Source organism: Pistacia vera, unplaced genomic scaffold (genome assembly GCF_008641045.1).
Source record: "Pistacia vera cultivar Batoury unplaced genomic scaffold, PisVer_v2 Contig764, whole genome shotgun sequence".
Lineage (NCBI taxonomy): Eukaryota > Viridiplantae > Streptophyta > Magnoliopsida > Sapindales > Anacardiaceae > Pistacia > Pistacia vera.
This window is the reverse complement of record NW_022196628.1, coordinates 37924-59861: the sequence shown is the minus strand read 5'-3', so window position 1 is coordinate 59861 and position 21938 is coordinate 37924. Positions and strand designations below refer to the sequence as shown.

At 34.2% G+C, this 21938-nt stretch overlaps 4 protein-coding genes across 4 annotated transcripts; 3 read left to right on the top strand and 1 right to left on the bottom strand.

Annotated features, from left to right (window-relative positions):
* Window positions 1-3330: 3330 nt before the first annotated feature.
* On the bottom strand, window positions 3331-4170 carry LOC116116183 (zinc finger A20 and AN1 domain-containing stress-associated protein 5). Its single transcript, XM_031402277.1, has one exon. The coding sequence runs from the start codon at window positions 4028-4030 to the stop codon at window positions 3464-3466; it is 567 nt and encodes a 188-aa protein (XP_031258137.1). The 5' UTR covers window positions 4031-4170; the 3' UTR covers window positions 3331-3463.
* Window positions 4171-9002: 4832 nt separating this feature from the next.
* LOC116116180 lies at window positions 9003-15467 on the top strand. Its single transcript, XM_031402272.1, has 9 exons — window positions 9003-9395; window positions 11181-11281; window positions 11406-11772; window positions 11969-12847; window positions 12938-12995; window positions 13287-13348; window positions 13435-13541; window positions 13681-13768; window positions 14733-15467. Exons 1-9 carry the CDS (start codon window positions 9270-9272, stop codon window positions 15042-15044), a joined length of 2100 nt encoding a protein of 699 aa, XP_031258132.1. The 5' UTR covers window positions 9003-9269; the 3' UTR covers window positions 15045-15467.
* Window positions 15468-15813: 346 nt separating this feature from the next.
* On the top strand, window positions 15814-16794 carry LOC116116181. The gene has a single exon (XM_031402274.1). The coding sequence runs from the start codon at window positions 15920-15922 to the stop codon at window positions 16679-16681; it is 762 nt and encodes a 253-aa protein (XP_031258134.1). The 5' UTR covers window positions 15814-15919; the 3' UTR covers window positions 16682-16794.
* Window positions 16795-19775: 2981 nt separating this feature from the next.
* LOC116116194 (anthocyanin 5-aromatic acyltransferase-like) lies at window positions 19776-21248 on the top strand. The gene has a single exon (XM_031402294.1). The coding sequence runs from the start codon at window positions 19834-19836 to the stop codon at window positions 21211-21213; it is 1380 nt and encodes a 459-aa protein (XP_031258154.1). The 5' UTR covers window positions 19776-19833; the 3' UTR covers window positions 21214-21248.
* Window positions 21249-21938: the final 690 nt, after the last annotated feature.

Genomic DNA, 21938 nt, shown 5'->3' with positions numbered 1-21938 from the left:
AAACATAGCTGCAAAATTAAAGCCATTAGCAAGTACAATGAATCCTTCAATATCAATAGTTGGCAAAAGCATGGAAAATATCCCCAATAATATAATTTATTTTTAAAGAAGAGAGTTTCAAGTTGGTAAATGATTCTTGTTTGATGCTATAATCCAATAGAATTTTGTGAGATAATTTTTTGGGTTAATGGTGGGGAAGCCTCAAGGAAGACACTTTCGGTTCTTTGACAGCTATTTTCACCATTTAAAATTGTAAAATAAATCTGTCCTGTGCCTACTTTATTGGGCAAATTGTTTCTCAACTTTGTTTAATAGATTAGAATATTTAAAAAATCAACCTTATCTCAACCCATCACGTTTTTAATTCATCTAATTTGTCTCTGCACAAAATCCCACATGCATAAATTAAGAAATGGTCCAAATTGTTTGAACAACCAACTTGGCAATTGCCAAAGCAAGTATGTATGTAAAACTATCAATTGAAACAAAGAGATATAATTTGGCCGGCGAGATTAGTTGAGATGCATACCAATTGGTTCAAACACCTCGATTATCAAAAAAAAAAAAAAGATATAATTTAATATTGACGTGCCTAAATTTGTCTTTGTCAATTTATTAGCATATTTTCTCAAATGGGATTTTTATAAGGACAATTGAGTTGCCAAAATTGAATACAACCCACTTAATTAAGAATTATGGCTGCAAATAATTTACTCAAAGAGAAGAAAATCCAACATGTAGAGATAAATACAACCGTCCAAGTTTTGAGGTTCACATGTTTTTCTCTCGGAATAATGAATTTAGGTAGAACTCACTCCCGAAAATAAATTCAAGTGAGGAGAAAGTCCAACCATATATATAGATATATATCATAAGAATCTACCAACTTGACGATGTTAGATAAATTCAACTTTTAACAAGTGTAAGACAATAAATTCTATATTTCGTGAGTTTATATCTCTTTATAAAAGAAATTATATTAGAAATATAAATGTCATCTCTAAATAAACAGATTATATCATATTATGTTTATTATCATCCTCACGTGTTATTACTTATCTTTTGAAGTTGTTTTACAACATTAGAAGAAGTAATTAAGGTATATGACTTATAAACAAAAATGAAATATATTAAATAATAAAAATAAAAATAGTTTGGTTATAGTGGGCAACTTGGTAATTTGTGGACAAATAAAATGGATACCAATTTTGTCATGTTCTAATCATGAACAAAATGACTCATCTGTGACCATTACAATGCACCAAATCAACCATTTTTATCTAATTAATGTTACTTAATATTCTCTTTAATAAATATGTAAAAAAAAAAGATTTATTCCTTGTACTGACTCCACCACACCACACCACACCTCTCTGGAGTTGATTTGATACTTTTTTTCTGAATGATGTGCTACACCACATGGCAGAAAGTGACTTGATTTTGATATTTTTCTTGCTCCCATTACTTTTTTTTTTTATTTTGTCTTTAAATATATATTTTTTTAAATTATACATATGTGAAAAATTTTGTTTTAAATCAAACACGAGACTTTGGGATATAACTAATCTTAATCACTAAAGAGCTTTTTACCCTATCACATGAGAAGAGGTAAATATTTTATTTTTCTACTAAAATAATTGAAAATTAGGTGAATAATTCACATTTCTACCCAAAAAAAAAAAAAATCTGGGAAAAAATTATTTTCTATTTTTTTAATTATGAGCTACTACTTACGAAATTAAAATATACGAGGAAACCTCGGGGCCAGAGCAATTTACGCCGTGAACTTTTTTCACGTCGACTCATCATCACAAGACACAAGTGGGCCAAGTGGACTGCCAATTCACCTTCATTTTTAATTTAATTTATTTGCAGGCCTCCTCATCCCCAGTTGATGCCAGCCTCAAAAAGCTACTCTCCCAAGTTGTTTTCACAAATCATAAATGGAAACACAAAAAAATTATTCCAAAAATTACGTTTTAGGATCCAAAAACGGATGCAGTAATTTTCGGGAAACAAGGGTTAATTGATAAAATTATTATGTTTTAGGAACCCCAATAATTTTCTTTTTAAAAAACTATTAAATATCCTTTAATAATAATAAAATCTTGTGATTATAATAAAGCCTATGACTCTAGCATAGTAAAACTTTCAATTAAAGTGTGTGTTATGAAAGATAATTAAGTCTTAAACACTCGGTATTTTTTGTATATATTAAATATCTTTATATGGTTTGATTTATCAAACAAATTTCGTGAAAATAAAGAAAAAAGAAATGCCTAAATTAGAGGTATTTATTTTTATAGAAGATTATTTGTGCTTTAAAAGGCGTTGTCGCGTTGATTCCCATGATTGGGCTACCAGCCATATTCCACTTTTTATATTAAACCGGCATTATGCTATGGTCCCCAACCTAATTTGTCATCAATTACATTTTTAATTTGTGTTTAATTATTGTTAACAAAATAAAATAAAATAAAATAAAGAATCAATTGTGGGCAATGCCAAGATAATGTTACCCGACAGGTGGTTTAATTAATTATAATACCATAACACGTGGCTATTTTGTGTTATTCGAACATAAAATTTCTAAATAAAAAGCACTTTTATATAAAATGAAAACACAAGGCTTCCTCTAATTGGTATGTAAATCCCAGACCTCTTTTGAAGCCATTGAAAGGCCAGGCCACACCCACCTCCCCCCTTCCTTTCCCATCAATTACTTGGTATTTCTATTTAACAGCTTGCCTTCGAATCACAGCCGTTGGATCATTTTTAAGATCTCCACTATAATTTTTTTTTTATTTTGTTTTAAACAAGAACGCAACTAATTACGCAATTGTTCCCGTCACACCCAACTCAGCTTTACATAGCTTTTCCCCTGACAACTTTGTGCCGCCCTTACGTGGCTACACCCTATTGGACGATGATAATATCGCAAATCATGTCAAACTCCAAACCATATCGCGACATTTTGTCCACTAGCTCGAGATAAAATTAACATCACGTTTCACATGTCACTTTCATCTGGGTCCCACACCTTTGTAAAACCTTCCAACTGAATTTTCCAGTTTCATTGATAGGCCCAAAAAGACGATAAAACCCATAAAAGTTTCTTAAATTTACATTCACATGCCACAAGCTTCAAGCTCCATTTATGATTTCTAAACAAAACAAATAACCTAATAATTATAATTATAATTAAAAATCTAAACACAAACTCAAATATCTTAAACCACAATAATTTCATTTCTCAATAAACCAACTCTAATAAAATTAAAAAAAAAAGAAAGCAAATTATAGATTCATCATCATCAAAGGAGAAACAAATCTTTTCAAGAATTTGTTCTTTCTCTCTCTCTATAACTCTTTTCCGATCACCATATATCTGAGAAAGAGATCCGGCGAGATCGAGTCTGTCTCGGGTTTTTGATGTGGATAATTTCTTGTTTGTTTTTGAAACTCAAACTCTAACAATCTTGGCAGCTTTTACGACGGGATTTTCTCTCGCGATCGCGTCACGACCTGCTGATTTATAATCGTAACTGCAATCATGACGATCCGAATATCGATGTTCTCCACAGAACAATTCTCCACATCGACATCTAAATCCGGTCAAACCGACCTTCCGTCTACAGCCGGAGCACCGGTTCACCACTCTTTTCTCAACAACATCGCCTTTTTGCCGATCTGACTCTGGATTTTGGCTTGTTGTGCCTGAAGCATCTGAGGACCGGTCGATCAACCGAGATCTGAAAGTTTTATCGCTGGCAAACTTTAAGATAGCGCCACCTGCGCTCGTGCTAGAAGCCGTGGTGGTTGCTGCTGTTGTTGTGGAGGTTGTAGATGTGGCGTTTGATGCGGTAGCCGTGGTGGCGGTTGATTTTGTGGAGGCCGTGGTGGCGTTGAAACATTTCTGGCACATGTTGTTGGTGGCTGGATTGCCTGTGAAACCACAATTGTTGATACAAAGGGTCAAAGTTTCAGGGACCTTGAAATCTGTCTCTTCCTTTTCTGTCTTCTGAGCCATGTTGTGAATCAGAGAGAGAGAGAGAAATGAAAAATCACAGAGAATTATTGAGTTTTTAGAGAGAGAGAGAGGCTTCAAAGGTTTGGTGTTAGGGAGAGGAGAGTGGGGATTTGAAGGGATTGAGGGGTCGGTAATGGCGATGGAATATGGACCTCATAGAGACGCGTATCAAACATTTTGTTGCTACACTTTTACTAAAATAACCTTGCACGTTTCAATAATTACTCTGGTTTTGCTTATTCTAGATTGAATCTGACGTGTTAATCGTCATTATCGAGAAAGTATACAATGCCATAAAGCTTATTTTTTGTTATTGCGGGACCGCCCATAGTATTTTACCATATCATAAAAGATTTCTAAATTTAATTTTAAAAGCATTAGCTCTTCAAACTTGCTTTATTTTTATTCAATTAAATATTACAAAATTATTTTTAAATATTAGAAAAATAAAAAATATATAAAAATGTTTGTTCATTAATATAAATAATTTTTTTATTTTTTTCAAATTTAAAATAAAAATATTCTTTTAATTATAATACACAGTTATGGGGGCAGAATTGTTAAAGCTGCTGCGATGGGAGGACGTGGAAAAGTGATGAAAATCTAGGTAGCTTAATATTGAAGCGATCTTGTTTCAATGAGATAGTATTGTACCTCTTGGCAATAATGTAGAATTGCAAGCATTGTATGATGAAATCCCAGCAGAATCTCTTTATTTTCTTGAATATAGAACCAATTTTGCCGAAAACTTAGACCAAGTTCTTCTACAATCACCACAACAAGACATCTTTAAGAATTTCCCCGTGACCCTCTAAATCCCATCTAACAAGTTTCTCCCTGCTAAATTTTACTATAGCTGCTACCTTCGTCTTTTTGTACCATCCTTCTTTTTTTTTTTTTTTTTCTTCGAGGATGTCTTTATGCATACTTCAACTAGTCTTTCAAAATTCTGAAGTTAACGGTCAGATAAGCCTCCAATAACTACTCTATATTAACAGTCGTGGGAACCTCTTGAGTAATACATTCAAGAGTCCTAAACGAACCGCAAAACTACCAAGAGATAGTTACCATTTGTTACTTGATGAATAAGCAATTTGGATATGTAAATCCATGGTTTGAATTACAATTCTCTCAAAAGTTCTTATAAATCCAATGACCCGTGTGAATTTATATGATATAGATTAGACCAAGATTATACAATTAAAAACTTATAATTAATAATTGTCAAAGACAATAATCCAGTAATTTAAGATATGATCTTCGATATTTAATACAATTAATTGGCTCCAATTTTTATTTAAAATATTGAACTTTATGTATTACATCGATTCAATAAAGCAAAGTCAAATTTGGAAACAAAAAGAGTAAAGATCACACTTTCATTTTACGTTACTTTTAGGGAAGGCAATAATCTATAATTAACAGTTTTTATAATATAATAATAGAAATCAGTGGTCCGTAAGACTGAGTAAACGGAGGGGTAATATGGGGGAAATTGGACGGGGCAATTGGATGTACCCCACTGGGGGTATTGGTTAATGGTTACAGGAGGAACCTTAAGTTCAAGCCGCCCACTCTGACTACACTCACGCACGCACGCTCGACCGACCTTTGCATTTCTACGACGTCGCTTTCCCCCTCACCGTGACCGACATGTGTACTTCACACGCGTCTGCTAACTGCGCTGACATCTGGGCCCGTGTTTGTATTGTACGTGCCTCTGCCAGCTCATCAAAGTCATTAGAGACGAAAAAAAAAAAGGGGAGAACGAATTTTCCCACGGTTTGACGGAATGACGCTTTTACCCGTCAAATTTCAAAATGACATTTTTTAATTCTTAGTTAAGTTTTATTAATGTTTTATGTTAATATTTAAATAAAAAGATAAAAATAACTTTAAATAGTTTTTTTTAATTGGTTTATTATAAATTAAAATTTAGTTAAGTCAAAGTTTTTATTAGTTCTAATGTAAAGATATATTTTTTTCTTTATTTATTTAATTAATTAAAAATATTGATTTTCTATGTTAATTAGTAAAAATTACAAATATTATAAATTTAGTAGATTATTAAATAATAGTGATGATATAATTATTTTTTCTTTTTTTACTTTTTAATATTTGACTTTTTGGTTAATTAAAAATAATTAAAAGTTTATAAAGTTAAATATTTAAAAGTACTTTTGTTTTTTCAGTAAAATATTAATAGAGAATATAACAAAATTTAAATAATGGTAAAAAAATGTTGTTTTGCCAAACCTTAGATGGAAAATTATTGTTCTCCCAAAAAAAATTGTAAAAAAAAAACTTGTCATATTTTTTAAATTATTGTATCAAAATTAAAATAAATTTTTTAATTTAATTTAACTACTAGTTAATAAAATAAAATTAAAATGTTGTTTATCAAATTATCCTTTAATAATTACCGTGGCGAGTTTAAGTACTTTTTACTTTTAAGCTTAGAGAAAGCTTTAACAAAGTGGCGGTTACTGGTGGGTCCAGCGCTCGCTGTGTCCGTTGATGTGACCTTTTATCGGAAGGTCAAAGTTCAAACACGGTAGATCAAAACGCCATTCCGATACCGCGTACGTGGCAAGGCAGAATGTGGAATGGAAAGTAAAACAATAGAGTTGGCCACACATGACTATCCCACTTGCCTTATTTCGCTTTCATCAAATTGGATCGATGATAGTGACGTGGGCCAACTTACATGCCTGCGATGTCGTTTTCATCTAGAAAAAAAAACCTCAATGTGACTTACAAAGGAAATCTACGACTACAAGTTACGGTATCAAATTTGGATCTCAATTAGTGTTTAATTGATGGGATTATTGAGATTGTAACAATGCTCTCATTGTATGATAGTGTGAGTGTATTAATGCGGTTATATATTGTTCAAATGAAAATTTATATTCTGAACTTTCGTGTTTTGATAGATGTTGAAGATTTTTTCAATCACCTTTACAAAATTTAAAATGTTAGCCTTTGGTGTTAAAAAATTTAGGACGCTCCTATTTAAAGAAGTATAAATATATAATATAAAGTACAATAACAGTATAGTAGAATAGTTAGTTCAAACGGAGTATACATTTTAATAAAAATCAGAATTGAACACTTTATATATGATCTTTAATAAATAAAAGAATTATACTAGTTCTAGGTGGATTCTAAATTGTCACAAAATTATCAACATTTTTAAACTATCAACTTGTAGTAGAGAAGTCGAGATTTCAACTCGAGTAGGACAAAATTAGAAAGGTACATCCGTGGACCGTGGATAATGTTATAATAATCAGGGAGTTGAATTTAATTAAGCATATATTATATAATAATCAACAAGAAAGGGCACCAAAAACGTGAAATTAAAAATATAAAATAAAAAAATAATGTGGCTGACTAAATACAAGCATAATTATGTAGTTGAAGCCAGTGGAGCTACTTTTCACCAACAAAAATTGTCATAAAAATGAGAAATAGAAAATGTTACTCCCACAATTTCTTCTTTAACTTTTTTTTTTAACTTCAACGTGATAACTCGCAATTAGTCAGTTCATAATAGGTCTTACTTGATAAATTATGGGTGATCAATTGTGAATTATCACGTCGGAGTTGTAAAATAAAGTTTGTGAGAAGAGATTATGGATATAACATTACTCAGGATAAATATGAGCTATAATCTAACCAATACTTACACCATGTTAGGCAAATCCAACAGGCCCAGCAGGTAAAACATCACATTAACAACTTTCAAACAAGAGAAAAACGGCGCCGTTCCGGTTTTATAGATTAGAATTAGCCACCTCCATTATTTATGGTTATCTAGCTTCTACATCACAGATTGATAATTATTGTCAAAGTTTTGGATAGGTCGAGTGTATATAAGCCTGATTATGCTGCTAATATGACAGATGAGTAAAATTATGTTGAGCATATTTATCGTTAAAATTGATATATGATATACATTAATGAGTTTATGCATAATGTTGTGAAGTGTCCTTACATGTATAGATATGTGATCAAAAGAAAAATTTTGTTATTTAATATGGCCCATGAAAAAAAATGAAAATGTACTCCAATGTATCATGAATAGGCCTGCAAACGAGTTGAGTTGTTTGCGAGTAGCTCGCATGTCGAGTTCGAGCCTAATAATACTGGACTCAAGCTTAACATATTATATAATTAGTGATGGGTCCAAAAATTTCTGCTAGGGTGGACCAAAGTAAAAATCAATTATACATTAATACTTTTATCCATTAATATTTTTGTTAGCGTGGGTCAAAATATATAAATTATACATATTAACATTTAAAAAAAAAAAATTGAGGGTGAGCCATGACCCACCCAAAAAGTGGTTGAATCTGCTGTATATAATGTTTTAATTTTATATTAATATTATATGTATAAATTATAATAAATATATATATGTCGATTTTGACTCGATTACAATTTACAACTGAGTCGAGCTCGAGTTTGATTTTGACTCGGTTGTAATCGAGTTGAGTTTAAATCAAACTCGAGCTAATCATATATCTATCGAGTTCGACAATTAAAGCTCGGTCAAACTTGAGCTCGAGCTTTGACTATTCTAACTGAGCCAAACTTGAGCTTTTCAATATTTGACTCGGTTTAATTACAACCGTATTCATGAATGATATGTTATGGTAAACATTTATTAGGAATGGAGTTAAAATTTGAATAGTGGAGTGGGCTAGTAAGCTTAATACAAGGTAATAAATACTTCAATTTAATTAAATATTAAAGGGTTAATTAAACTTGCAAAAATCATATATTATCTCTGTCTCTTTCTTTTTCCCTTAAAAATTCTTAAATAAAAAAAAAAAGTATGATATGATATAAGCATTTTTTTTCTTCTGATAATTTCCTGAAGAAAGAAAGCCCATTAATTTGTGGGTTGATGATAGATGGTATATAAACTGAGCCCGCAACCAATTTTAGTTCTCATTCTCACCCTGGACAAACAAATCCGGGGGTTTTCCATGAACCCGAAAAAACAGAAAACCTCAACAGCCAAACAAAACAAAACAAATCACAATCGACTAATTGTTTCACCGTCACAAACTCCTCCTGAAATTTCACCCACTGTTCCTACACTCACATTGACACTTTTCAATTAGGGAATCCCACCATTGCCTCTTCTTTCTCCTCCGTCCCTTTTTTTGGTTTAATTCAGGTTTTATCTTTTTTATCGTTACTATAGGTTTCAATTAGGGTTTTGCAAGAAATGGGCAGCGCAGATGATCGGACATTTAAGGCTAATTTTAGCGGTGATGGAGTGACTAAGTTAAGGGATAGAGTGAAAGATAAACTCAAAGAGTTCATGGGTGATTACACCGACGATACTCTTGTGGTAATCTCTCTCTCTCTCTCTCTTTTTTTTTTTTTTTTTCTTTTAGTTTAACCGATTTTTAGGGTTTATGATAGACTTATATGAATGCTATAGAATTTCGCTGAACTGTTGCTTCGATTTTCTATGACTCTTTATTTCTTTTGTTAATCAATTTCTTGTTTGGAAAATTGTGTAATTTCAGTTACTTTTTGAACTTATTTTCGAATACTATAGGGATTGTATTTGTTAATGAGTTTGGATTCATTTGGCCTACCTGCATGAACTAAAAACGTTGTGCCTGAATGCTCAATGTATGCCAGAGATTAATTTATGAAGTTTGAAGCCTTATAGAGCACTAAACCTTTTTTGGGATTTGCTTTCTTTTTTTTTTTTTTTTGTTTTTCCGAGGTATATTAAAAATGCTGTGACCAAGTGAGTTGGTTTTAGGGGCTTTATTTTGAAGATTAAAGTATCTCTAAAACTTCGTTGGTTTCACATCTCTGCCTAAAATCATAGTGTGGAATCGTCATAGGAATTATGGCCATGTAACTATAGTTTATATGTGGCTGTTTTTTTGGCTAATTTGTTGTGGACTATGTGCCAATGTTTCCAAATTGCTCTACGATTTTGGGTAAAAAGTGGGTTTCTAGTATTAGACTTATTTCAGCCTTTAGTTAGTCTGTTAGGAAGCTTATTGGAGGCAGATTACTTGTTTCTTGCAGGCTAAGTATCTGATGAGGAAGCTATGACGCATTGTTTGGCTTTTCTATATGATTTTTGTCATTTTGTTTCTCTCTTATGTTAGAGGATTGAGAAGTTTCAAATGACCCGTGGAACTAGAGGGAATTTGACTAGAGCACTAGAGCTACAGATTTTTCTGTTAGGATTTTGTTATAGAATCCCTTGTCTTGTGGTGCTTCATGGATATATAGTCTATTGCTGAGGTAAAAGAGCAAGAGTAAGTAACTTGTTCAGAGCAATCATTGATCATGTCTGTTGTTTCAACGATTTGCAAGGCTTGTAAGGGCTTTCAGTAACTGGGAATTGGATTCTGTGTATGCTTTGCCTGGTATGTTGCTGGAGTTGCAAGGTTTTTGTGCACTAAGGATTAGATGTGTTGGAAGTTGAGGAGTTTGGCCTCTGGAGTCAAATAGTTTTATAAATCATTGAGGGAAATTTGTGAGAGAACTTGTTTCTGTGAAAAGTATCTGGTAGATCAAACTTGCTGGTTATACATTCTGTTAATTGCATGACATCTTGGGGGGATTAAGGTTCCTAGTCTTTAATCTTTTTCTTATTTCTTAAAGGGTGAAAGGGCAAATCATATCTGTTTCCATTCTTTGGTTGCTGGTCAGTTTTGTGCCATTGATGCTGTCCTTCTGGCCTGTGTCAGGCAATGCCTAGATTAGATACTGGGCTTTGTAGTTGGCCTCATATTGGAGAGGGTAGCACTATAGTAAACTGCGAGTAGTTTTTGCTACTGGAGCATTTGGTTGAATTATTCTTATGGTACTTATTCCAACAATTCTAGGATAAGGATCAGTTTTGATTTTAAATAGTTTTCAATGTGGATGAATTTTTTCCTTTTGTTCTCTCTATATGGTTTTTTGTAACGCTGTGCTACTTTTAATTGCTTAACAGGGTTATATAGTGAAAGTTGATTTTATGATGTTTACTTTATATCTCTTTAGGTATGATTTTGCATTATCAAGCAGATAATTCAAATCTGTTTTCAGAGTATGGAATTTGAGTATTTTTATTTTGATGATGCTATAAGCCTTCCTTACTCCTTGGTTTTCTTTGCAGGACTACGTTATTGTCTTACTGAGAAATGGAAGACGCAAAGAAGAAGCAAGGAATGAGTTGAATGTGTTTTTAGGGGATGATAGCGTTTCTTTTGTATCTTGGTACTTTGGTCCTTACGTAAAAGTTAATTTGAGAAGTTGCTATTACAGAAATTATTTTTTCTGCCAGAGCTTTTAGTCACATTTGTTGCTGATCAGTTTTTCTTTTATTAATTTATTTGAACAGGTTGTGGGATCATCTGGCTTCAAATTTGAATTTGTATGTTCATAGCGAGGAATCTCACACAAATGAAATGGTAAAAATGAAACCTACATTAGGTGATCAGGGTGGGAGCAATGATTCTCCTCAATTGGATTCTGAATCTGAAAGAGGAAAGCCGAATAAATTATCTAGGAGTCGTCACAATAGGGAGTGGAAAGGATTAGCGAGGAATGCAGCTGAACCTCCACCTCTTCGTAGCTCCGAGGTTGACAATATCTACTTAGAGGAAAAATCAGGTGCTGAAGTTAATCATGCCAAAAAAACTCCTTCTCCTCCTCGACCTAGAGTTCAAATGAAAAGAAGCAGGCCCGATGACAGGCAGCACACTAAGGTGTGAATTTTTAATTTCTTGTGCTTAAGCATATGAGATTTCTCTCTCACCTTTTTTTTTTGGGGGGGTGTTTGGGTTTGTGTTTGTGTGGTGCAATTGTTTTTCATAAAGAGAAAATTTGGTCTTCTTTCATTGTCTGCAAAAACTGGAGATATAATTCCCCTTTCTTCTAATCCATCACTGAACTTTATGGCAGAGGGAGGTAGTGGGCCAACCAACTATTGCTGCTTCTCGACGGCTACTTCAGTTTGCAGTTCGAGATGCAGTGGGAACTACAAGGCCATCTAGTTCAGGCAAAGAGCCACAATTAAAGCGTCTTCGTTCTGTGGTGTCTACATCCTCCGCGGACTCAGAATTGGTTGAACGACCCAGGAGAATTAGGTCAGTTGCAACAGTACCTAATCCTTTAGCAACTGTGATAAAAGCTGTGGCAGAAGCTGCTGAAGATGTAGTTAGAGTTAAGTCTACGGGAAGTGTATTTGATCGACTTGGTCGGGGTATGGATGTATCAGAGATGGCTGATCATCATGCTGAACTTACAGAAGCTGTCGTTGAAGACCGAGAATATGAAAATTTCGACCGAGTTCAGGAGCAAACCAGTTCGGCTTATGTTGATAGACATGAGTACAGTGGACAGTATGTTGGGGACATGAGAATGATTGAAAGTGACAATGGGTTGTCCTTTGACTCTGTGACCGAGGATGAAGGTTATGATGATGTCAATCATATGGGACATCAAGTCACAGATGTTTCTCAGTCAGGACCATCTGGTGGAAACAAGGCTGAGGATTCTCTAATGTTGCAGTCCAGTGTAGCTAAGAATGCTGATGATTTAATGCAAATACCATGGAACAAAGATCATGATCAGTCTGTTTCAGCAGTGAATGCTTCCCATAAGATGGCTGACATTTCTGTGAATGTAAATACCTGGAAACCTCTTTATTATCAGGATCCAAGAGATGTCCCAGAATCAGATAGTCGAAAATCTCTTCAGGAGATTGAGGCACGGTCTGGAAAATCCGGTGTGCAACTAATGAAGGAGAATAGCAACCCTGCTACTGTTGGTAACGGAAATGTAAGATTCTCTTGTCCTGGGTCATCTCTAATTTTCTTTGTTCTTTATCTTGTGTTTTAATATTTAACTGTTGCTTCTGATTGTTAACAGGCAAAACCTGTTGCAGATATTCAAAAAGAATCTCAAAAGGCACTGCCTTCTACTCCTGGTGAGTTTTTGAATTCTCTATAAAGACATTGTTGATGGTTTGTGGCATAATATTTGAAAGAAAATAGTTATGCTGTACATCACAAGTATTGCAATTTCTGTCGTTAATTTCTTTCATTTCTTGGTTTCTGTCTTGATGGTGACTTCTTTCTCATTTCCTCAGTGATATGATTCTTTTGGTTCTGTTGCAGATTTGCTTTGTTTATGTTTGTGGGACCTCTTCTTCTCTCTCTGTGTCTTTCTTTTATTGGGTAACATTTTTATAAAAAACTTTTTTGGATGTTATGTGCAGGTATATATCCTGCTGGTCGTCCTTCAGAGGATGCTGATTCTCGAACCATTTTTGTTACCAATGTAATTGTTATTCTCTTGGTTCCTGTATATTGTAGAAGGTATTTCTTTTCTCTTTGTGACAATCTGTTTTGCTTATTCATACACAGGTTCATTTTGCTGCTACCAAGGACAATCTTTCTCGGCACTTTAATAAGTTTGGGGAAGTTCTTAAAGTTGTTATTGTTACTGATGCTGCAACTGGGCAACCAAAAGGGTAAGGTTTTCATATACTGATTATGGTAAACATTTTAGCTGCATCTTTTTATCATGTTTCACTTGCTCAGCTATTTCTGTAAAAAAACTCAATATATAATTTTACTTTACAAGTATACTAAGTCAAGATGCTTTACCAGGTCAGCTTATGTGGAGTTCACGCGTAAAGAGGCGGCAGACAATGCATTAACTCTGGATGGCACCTCCTTTATGTCACGGATTCTAAAGGTATTACTTTAGACACTGGTTTATTATTATTATTATTTTGCTGAAACAGTGTTGTTTTGCTGTTATTATGCTTAATACTATAGCTCATCCTTGTATTTTTATTTTTTGAGGATGATTTCCCTTTTGACGATACTTGTGGTATTTTTACTCTTATCTATTAGAGTGCCTAAATTTTTCCGATGACCTAGATTAGGAAGTTGAAGGGAAGCTGCAAAGGCATTCAGTTTTAAATTGAATTTTTATTTTTGGAAATATATTTGATATCTTGTAATCATCTCTCTGGAGTTATTATCAAAATAGTAATTAACCCTCTAGAGTCTGGCGTTGATGCAAAAATGAAAATCTTCTCTCTGGTGTTTTGCAAATACCTCAAGAGTTTTGAGTCGTATCATTCTGTATCTTGACAATGCACATTGTGCTGAGCAAATATTGGTACACTCATTTCTTCTTTGAACATAGCTGGTAGGTGCATGCTCATGGCTTTAGTCTGGAGTTGCTTGATGCCTCAAATATGGGACAATGCTGTGGAACTCTTTATTTTTGTTCATTTATTTATTTACTTTTAACCTAAAATCCCTTCCCCTTTCTTCCTCTCTGTTGTGAGAGGGTTAAGGTGTCTAGATCTCCTGTACAATCACAAGAAACCCACAAGATTAGCTTCTTGGTACACATACTGAAAAAGAAAACCCTAATTTCTAAATTAAAGTTTGCTTGATGGATCAGACATTATTTTTCATTCTGTAACTCAATTGTTCATAAATATGATGTACCTATGGAAACACCATAATTTCTAAATTAAAGTTTGCTTGATGGATCAAACATATTTGTTTATTTTGTGACTTAGTTTGATACTTCTTTATCTTTTAAGTTGTTCTGCTACATCGGTTGCTGAAGTCCTTTGTTCAAAAATGTGATGTAGCTACAGAACCTGAACTATGTTTTCTAAATTTTTTTTTCCTTGCAGGTGGTTAAGAGAAACGCTGCCCATCAAGATGCTGCTCCTCTTATGACCTGGCCTCACTTTGCACGGGGCTCTCCGTATGCTGCATCTAGATTTACCAGGGCTTCTTTCCCTAGAGGCATTCCTGGTGCATTTAGGCCTCGTCTTCCTATTAAAACTGGTGCGAGGAGTATGCAGTGGAAGCGTGATGCTCAGGCCACTCCAGCTGAGAGTGGTGCTCAAGTTCCTGGGAACAGTGTTCTTTCTCCAACCGCTCGTAGTCTTACCTATGTCAGAACAGAGCCTAAAGCAGATGGGAATTCGGGCACCACCTAGTTGAACACTTGAAAGTTGTTTTCCCCAATACTCGCATTTTGGTTGCTGAGTCCCAATGGAATACCTGCATAAGAACTGCTACAAACATGTCTCATTATCCGATTTTTATGTACATGTAGAACATCTTCCAAAAAGTAGAGGGAGTGTCTGCACAGATGTGTTGTGGCTGGGAAGGGTTACTTTTTAGCATTTTGTTTTTGTGGTTCCTTCTTGTGGAAGTAAAAAAGAGATGGGAAGAGGGAGGAATGGTTGGTTCTGAGAGCAGCTGGAGAGCCGTTTGAATCATTTCTTTATTTGTTAATCGTTCCAGTCCCCGGCTTATATATATACATTATTACATTGAAATTTGTGAATAGGGAGGGAACGGATAGTGATATCTATTTTTGAGGGCTTATATCTTTCAATGTTTTTCTTCTTTTTTTACTTACCATTGTTCAAAGAAATTGAAAAAAAAAGAAAAAAAAGAAAAAAAAAAAAACAAGGGAGGAAATGAAAAGAAAATTGAAGAGACCTGGTTTACTACCTTGTATATACATTGTCAAGTTTGATGGGCTTATTCATGATAATGTTGTTCTTTCTGTATGCAAAGGCTTGAAGAGGCACTTTCGCAAGACTACGCTGCTGATTAATACTCTTACTGTCTTACAGCGATTATTTGGCGCAGAGCAAGAGCCTTTTTAGGCATCAATGTCATCAATGCAATTACTTTGGAATTCTTATAGTATCTTCCCTGTTGATTTGCTGACTTGCCTTCATTTTATTGGATGCTGTATAGAGCCCAAGTACATTTTCTCCTCTTCGACCGTGTATATAAATTAAAATTAAATCCCGGTCAAACTTTTCTTCGTAATCAGATTCAATTTTAGGAAACCACAATGGCAGCCATTCTCTCTCGCAGACTGCTCAAACGCTCTCTATCTTCTCCGCTTTCTCTATCGAACCCTAATTTTAACCACGTAAATTCATCTTTCTCACACCAGAAATCCTTAAACATTAGCTTCAATATCTCCAGTTTCATCTCGACCTTTTCTAATCCTGTCAATCACCATCAAAAACCCATCTCCAATTTGCCATCTTTCACAAAATCTAACTCTCTCTTCTCTGATTTGGTTTCATCTAAAAACCCTAGATTTTTTTCAACCTCTGATCCTGAGAAACCTCAAGAGAACCGGAGTGAGTACCCTAGTCAAAACCCTGATTTCAAGCACCAAGAAATCGAAGGCCCGACTGTTGAACGTGATTTATCAGCTCTAGCTAATGAGACCAGACAAGTTCTTGAAGAAATGATGAGGAAAATATATAGTCTAAGCAGAGTCGTTGCTGTTCTGGGTCTGTGTCAATTAGGTTTAGGAGCTTGGATTTCGTACGTTACACGATCATCACCGCTAATGGAGCTTTCAATACAGAGTTTTGTGGCTTTTGGGTTTCCATTTACGTTGGCTTTTATGTTGAGACGATCTTTGAAGCCAATGTATTTCTTTAAGAAGATGGAGGAGCAAGGCAGGTTGCAGATTCTGACTTTAACTCTTCAGGTCGTTAAGAATTTGAATGTGTTCTTTACCCGGATTCAGGGGGTTAGTTACTTGTGCATTGCAGGAATGTCTTTTGGATTGGTGTTCATTTTATTATCTAATTGACTTCAATTTGTTGTCTTGTTAGCTTTTTTGAATCTCTTTGAGGAGTTGAATATGATTGTGGATGCCTCTTGGCTTTTACTTAATAAACAAGCAGTTTTGCTTTTAGTATGAAATGAAGAATTGTTTATATTTCCTTAAGTTAAATGGTTAAACTTAAAAATTGATTTTGTTTCTATGCCAGAGAATTCATACTGTATAGATTTTGATTGAGGAGGAGGGGTTCGATTGTGTTGTGGTTGGTGGAGAAAAATACAATGGGCATTCATATTGAATGGTCTTATATAGTCTCTGATCTTTTTGTAATCGGGTTACTCGTTTAAGGATTGCTGAACTTAATTCTCTTGCTATATGGAATCAGATCAGTTGGGTCCTTAATTGGTTAGTGAATTTAATTAATGGCAAATCTGAAGTGTGCTTCAGATTTTGTGCAGTTGGATAAGGATATCATACCGTATGTGAATTTGTCTGGATAACTGTACCCTGCTATTCTTCTGTATCACCTGTGCTTTCTTCTTTGAACTCTTCTTCACCTCTTTGGCATCGTGTGCTATCATCTTCTCTTTGTTATGGTGCGATTTTTAGCAAAAATTACCAGAACAAAATTGCAGAATGTCACATAATGTTGCAATTTGAGGAAATTTTAGCATTTTTTTCATTTTAGAATGCTATTAGAAACACTAATACTGCCTGTATAAAAGCGAAGCCATTACACACAAAACTACATTCTACCAACAATATATGAAAGAAAGCCTATTACTTGATGAGAACACCAAGAACATAAAACATAAGACAAGTCCCCACAATGGCCACTGAAGCTGAAGAAGCAAAAGCTAATCCGGTAGCCATGGCCGGCGATGGAGCTATAACATCAGCATTCACCATAAGTTTTGACTCCACCATTGCCAGAAGCAGTAATATAGCTCCTGCAACAAAAGAGGCCTTCATGGAACCCATATCTCCAAGAGTTGTAATGTGGGTGAGTTGGATATCAGAAGGGACTCTCAAGTTTGTATAAAGGGAAGTCTCTGAGATTGTGGGTGGTGGGTCACACACGAAGCTCCAATGCATGCTTTAAATTTGGTGCGAGGATTAATCCACAGGGCAGCTGCGACTCATTCTTGTAAATGGGTTGTTTTGCCACGTAGGTAAATTGTGTCACAGCTCACAATCTGTATGAATATTTACTCTTGTTCTTCATCTGTAAGGCCAAGTTCCTGAAGGCCGAAGGACATTGTCTGATTCCAATGCAGGCCTGCCCTTCTCATCCATTTAACATACGATTGAGCATAATCCAAAGAAAATTGAATTTATAAGAATGCATTTAAGAGTTTAAAAAAACTACATTTTCAAATCATTGGATCAAAATCAATATAAAAATAAATCAAAGAATCATGCATCGTTTAGAGAATGAACGAAGATATAAATGTACATTCAAACAACGCATGAACTCTAAAATATTTCCCCAGTTTTCTGTCCTCTGTAATGGGACTTCAATATCAAAATTTACTCCAAGTAACAAGCAATAAACGACATGGCAACTGCTCCAATAATGTACTCAATCACCGACGAGACGACAAGCTATCACACGCACTCCCACTTGAACTTGGACTTGAATATGAGGAGGGAGGTGATGGTGAAGCAGCTTCGGAAGGTGTATATTTCCCTGGTTTATTCATTTTTTTTGACCGAGTCTACTGCTAAATTTATACATAAATTATGAAAATTGTGCTATTGACCCCCATATATTTTTTTATCTTTTCCGACCCCATTTTTAAATATACACTATTAAAATGTTTTAGTATATGTAAATGTCTTTTTAAACCCTATATATTTTCAAAAATACCTTTTTAATTATATTTTTAATATATTTTATGCTTCTTATTTTGAATATACTGTTCAAAGACCGTTTTGAATGCAACAATTGTCTTATAAAAAAACAAATAATTTAGTATTGAAATGATCTTGATCAAACTCTTTCAATTGCATAAATTTCATTTCCATTGTTTGGAAATAGAATTAGGGTTTACAATTGAAAGAGGAAATATAATTATTGTTAAGGTGAGTATCTGCTTTGCTAGTTTAAAAAAGAGTAATACTAGCTTTACAAAGAGGCATACAAAGAGTCAAATCCAGCTCTTGAAAGAGAAAAAGAGGCAATCATGAATTTCAAAGACTGAATTTGACTCTTTGTATGCCTCTTTGTAAGGCTAGTATTACTCTTTAAAAAATGTGACATAATCTCATGTGTTCGATATTTGTTTGTAGTGAATATCCACTAGTTTTAGAAATGCTATTTTAACTCTTATTTTTTATTTGATGTTAGGTTATTCTATTTAAATTTTAAAAAAAAAATAACAGTTTTACCAAAATTTATCAACAATGTTAAGAGGTTAATATATTTTTTCAGATGTTAAATTGATAAAAAAAATTGAAATTTGAATTAATGATATTTCCGAAGTCTAACTGATAGTCACTACATTTCTTTTTCTTTTTACTATAAAATAAAGAGTAAATAACTTTTTCCCACCCAAGGTTTGCTTAATGACTTTCCCACCCAAAAATTGTTCAAAAATACCATTTTTTCACTCAAAGTTTATATTTTGTTAATATCCAAACTACATTTCACTTTCTTAATCGGCGTTCGGCAAATTATTAGGAGTCAGGGTAAATGGTTTTGTAGAGTGGAGGTTAGTGGATCAAATGGTAGTAATTGATTAAAAATTTGTCACCAAAATCAGTTGGACTGGAAATAAACTACAAATAGAAAAACCTTAGCTTTATAGTGATTGACAATTGATGAGAAATCAAGTGTCTTAGTGAAAGAAGTTTTATAGAGAGGAGATTGAAAATTCAAATGGTGGTGATAGAGATAATTTTTTCCATCGAAATCGGATGGAATTAGTCGTAACCAATTTTGGATAGTAACAAATATTAACTTTAGGTGGGAAAATAGTATTTTAAAACTTTTTGGGTGAGAAATTGTCATTAAATCGAACCTTGGGTGGGTGGGAAAATTTCGTTTACTCTAAAATAAAGCCCATTAAAAAATAAAAATATCTTCCCAGCAATTGGCAACAATATCAGAAGTATTTTTGTCCTTTAACGCAACTTTTGTTGGTGCTCTTAAAAATCAATTAAACAAACTCTCTCTCATGGCGAAAACCTCCATTGTTAAAGTTCTTGAGCACTGCAAAATCTCTCCACCTCCATTATCAGACCCCAACATTACTCTTCCCTTAACTCTTTTTGATATTCCTTGGCTTTTCTTTTCTCCAACTCAACCTCTCTTCTTCTATGACTATCATTTCTCCACGTCTCACTTTCTATCCACCACTCTCCCGACTCTCAAGCAATCTCTCTCCCTCACTCTCCAACACTTCTTCCCTTTCGCGGGAAATCTTGTCCTTTCCTCTCACACAAATGAAAAGCCGAAGATTGTTTGTACCGAGTTCGACTTTGTTTCACTCACCGTCGCTGAGTCTGATGGCGATTTCACTCATTTAACGGGGAATCATCCGCGAGATGTCACCGAGTTTCACTCTCTTGTACCGGACTTGAAAACGAGTTCAGTACGTGTTAACGAAGCTCTTCCTCTATTTGCTGTAAAAGTCACAATCTTTTCCACGTTTGGTTTATGCATTGGGTTAGCTTATCACCATGTTGTTGCTGATGGGAGAACGTTCAACAATTTCATCAAAACGTGGGCGTCATTTTGTAAGGATTCTTGTTTCTTAATGAAGTCATTTCCATCTTATGATCGTAATGTAATAGTTGATCGAAATGGGCTTGGAGAGATCTTCTGGAAGGAGTGGTTCAAGAGGAAAGAAATGGTTATAGGTTCTGAAACCGAGATAGATTTGCCTGAAATGGCTCGAGCCACTTTTGTAGTGAGCTTGAATGACATGGAGAGGATCAAAAAATGGATTATAGCTCAATGCAAAAAGAGGAACTGGGCACAGCCGGTTCACTTATCGCCATATGTACTAACTTGTTCCTTTGTATGGGTTTGTTTGATAAAATCATTCATTCAGGACAGTAATGAGAAATGTTTAGCTGAGGATCCAAGTTTTTTCGGGTTCAACGCAGGCGGGTTAAGTCGGTTGGACTATAGCGTGCCCGCTCCATATTTCGGTAACTGTATCGGGTTTGGTCGGTCCATGACACGTGTTGGAGAGCTATTGGGAGAAGATGGGATAATTATTGCAGCAAATTCATTAGGGAACACAATAAAAAAGTTGGATAAAGCGATGTTTGAAGGAGCTGAAAAGTGGATATCAGATTGGGAAGTGTTATTCGGGTCGTATCTCCATGTTATGGTTTGTGGGTCACCAAAGGTGGATCTTTATAAAACGGATTTCGGGTGGGGCAGGCCGAAGAAAATAGAGGAGATTTCAATTGAGAAAAGGAAAGCAGTTTCACTCACAGAGAGTAGAGATTTCGAAGGCGGGATTGAAGTTGGGATAGCTCTACCTAAATCTCAAATGGATGCTTTCAACTTTCTCTTCAATCAAGGTCTCAAAGTGCTTCCATGAAAATGCTTATTTATTCTATCATTATTTACATATATTTGTCAATTGTCATCTTCATCAATGACAAAATTTTACCAAACTTTAGAGTAACCCTTCGGCTTTTGATAACGTGGGGGACATGAAATAATGCAAATCCTTTATGTGTTTCAAAATCTATGAAAAAGATAAAGAGGAAAATCGTCTCTTGATGCTTCGATTATATTATTCGAGTATAGTATCAAGTAGGTCACCTAAGTTTCCTTTAGAAATTGAGATGGATTTAATTATGAATTTTTAACTCTAATACAATAATAAATAATTATGTACATGTGTAAGCATGATGATATATATTTTTAAAATTATATAGTTTTATAAAAGCATAATAGGTATACACGTGGTAAGATTCTCTTTTCCTTTAAATTAATTTTTAAAAATGAGTTCTGCTAAAACTCGTTTATCATATAACAAATAAAAATACCAGTAAATTTTCTGATGAGCCACTGTGAATTAAAGCATACACTCAACGCTAGAATTAATTAAATTCTGCTCCTAATAAATATACCGACACATTGAAGCACCAATTCGTGAACCAAATTGAATCTGTACATATTTGTGGTTCTTGTGAAATATACCTCTGCCCATTTATCAAAATTATTCAACATGTCACTCAAATTCAAATAATGCACGTCCAATCACCATGAAAATGAAATCATTTATCATTCAACATTTCAATTATTGAAGGCAACATT

Bases quoted from the DNA above. Each gene is read 5' to 3' on its own strand.
- LOC116116183 (XM_031402277.1), bottom strand. From the start codon at position 4,030: ATGGCTCAGAAGACAGAAAAGGAAGAGACAGATTTCAAGGTCCCTGAA.
- LOC116116180 (XM_031402272.1), top strand. From the start codon at position 9,270: ATGGGCAGCGCAGATGATCGGACATTTAAGGCTAATTTTAGCGGTGAT. The intron at 11,282-11,405 runs GTACTTTGGTCC...TTATTTGAACAG, and splicing joins AGCGTTTCTTTTGTATCTTG to GTTGTGGGATCATCTGGCTT. The intron at 12,996-13,286 runs GTGAGTTTTTGA...TGTTATGTGCAG, and splicing joins GGCACTGCCTTCTACTCCTG to GTATATATCCTGCTGGTCGT.
- LOC116116181 (XM_031402274.1), top strand. From the start codon at position 15,920: ATGGCAGCCATTCTCTCTCGCAGACTGCTCAAACGCTCTCTATCTTCT.
- LOC116116194 (XM_031402294.1), top strand. From the start codon at position 19,834: ATGGCGAAAACCTCCATTGTTAAAGTTCTTGAGCACTGCAAAATCTCT.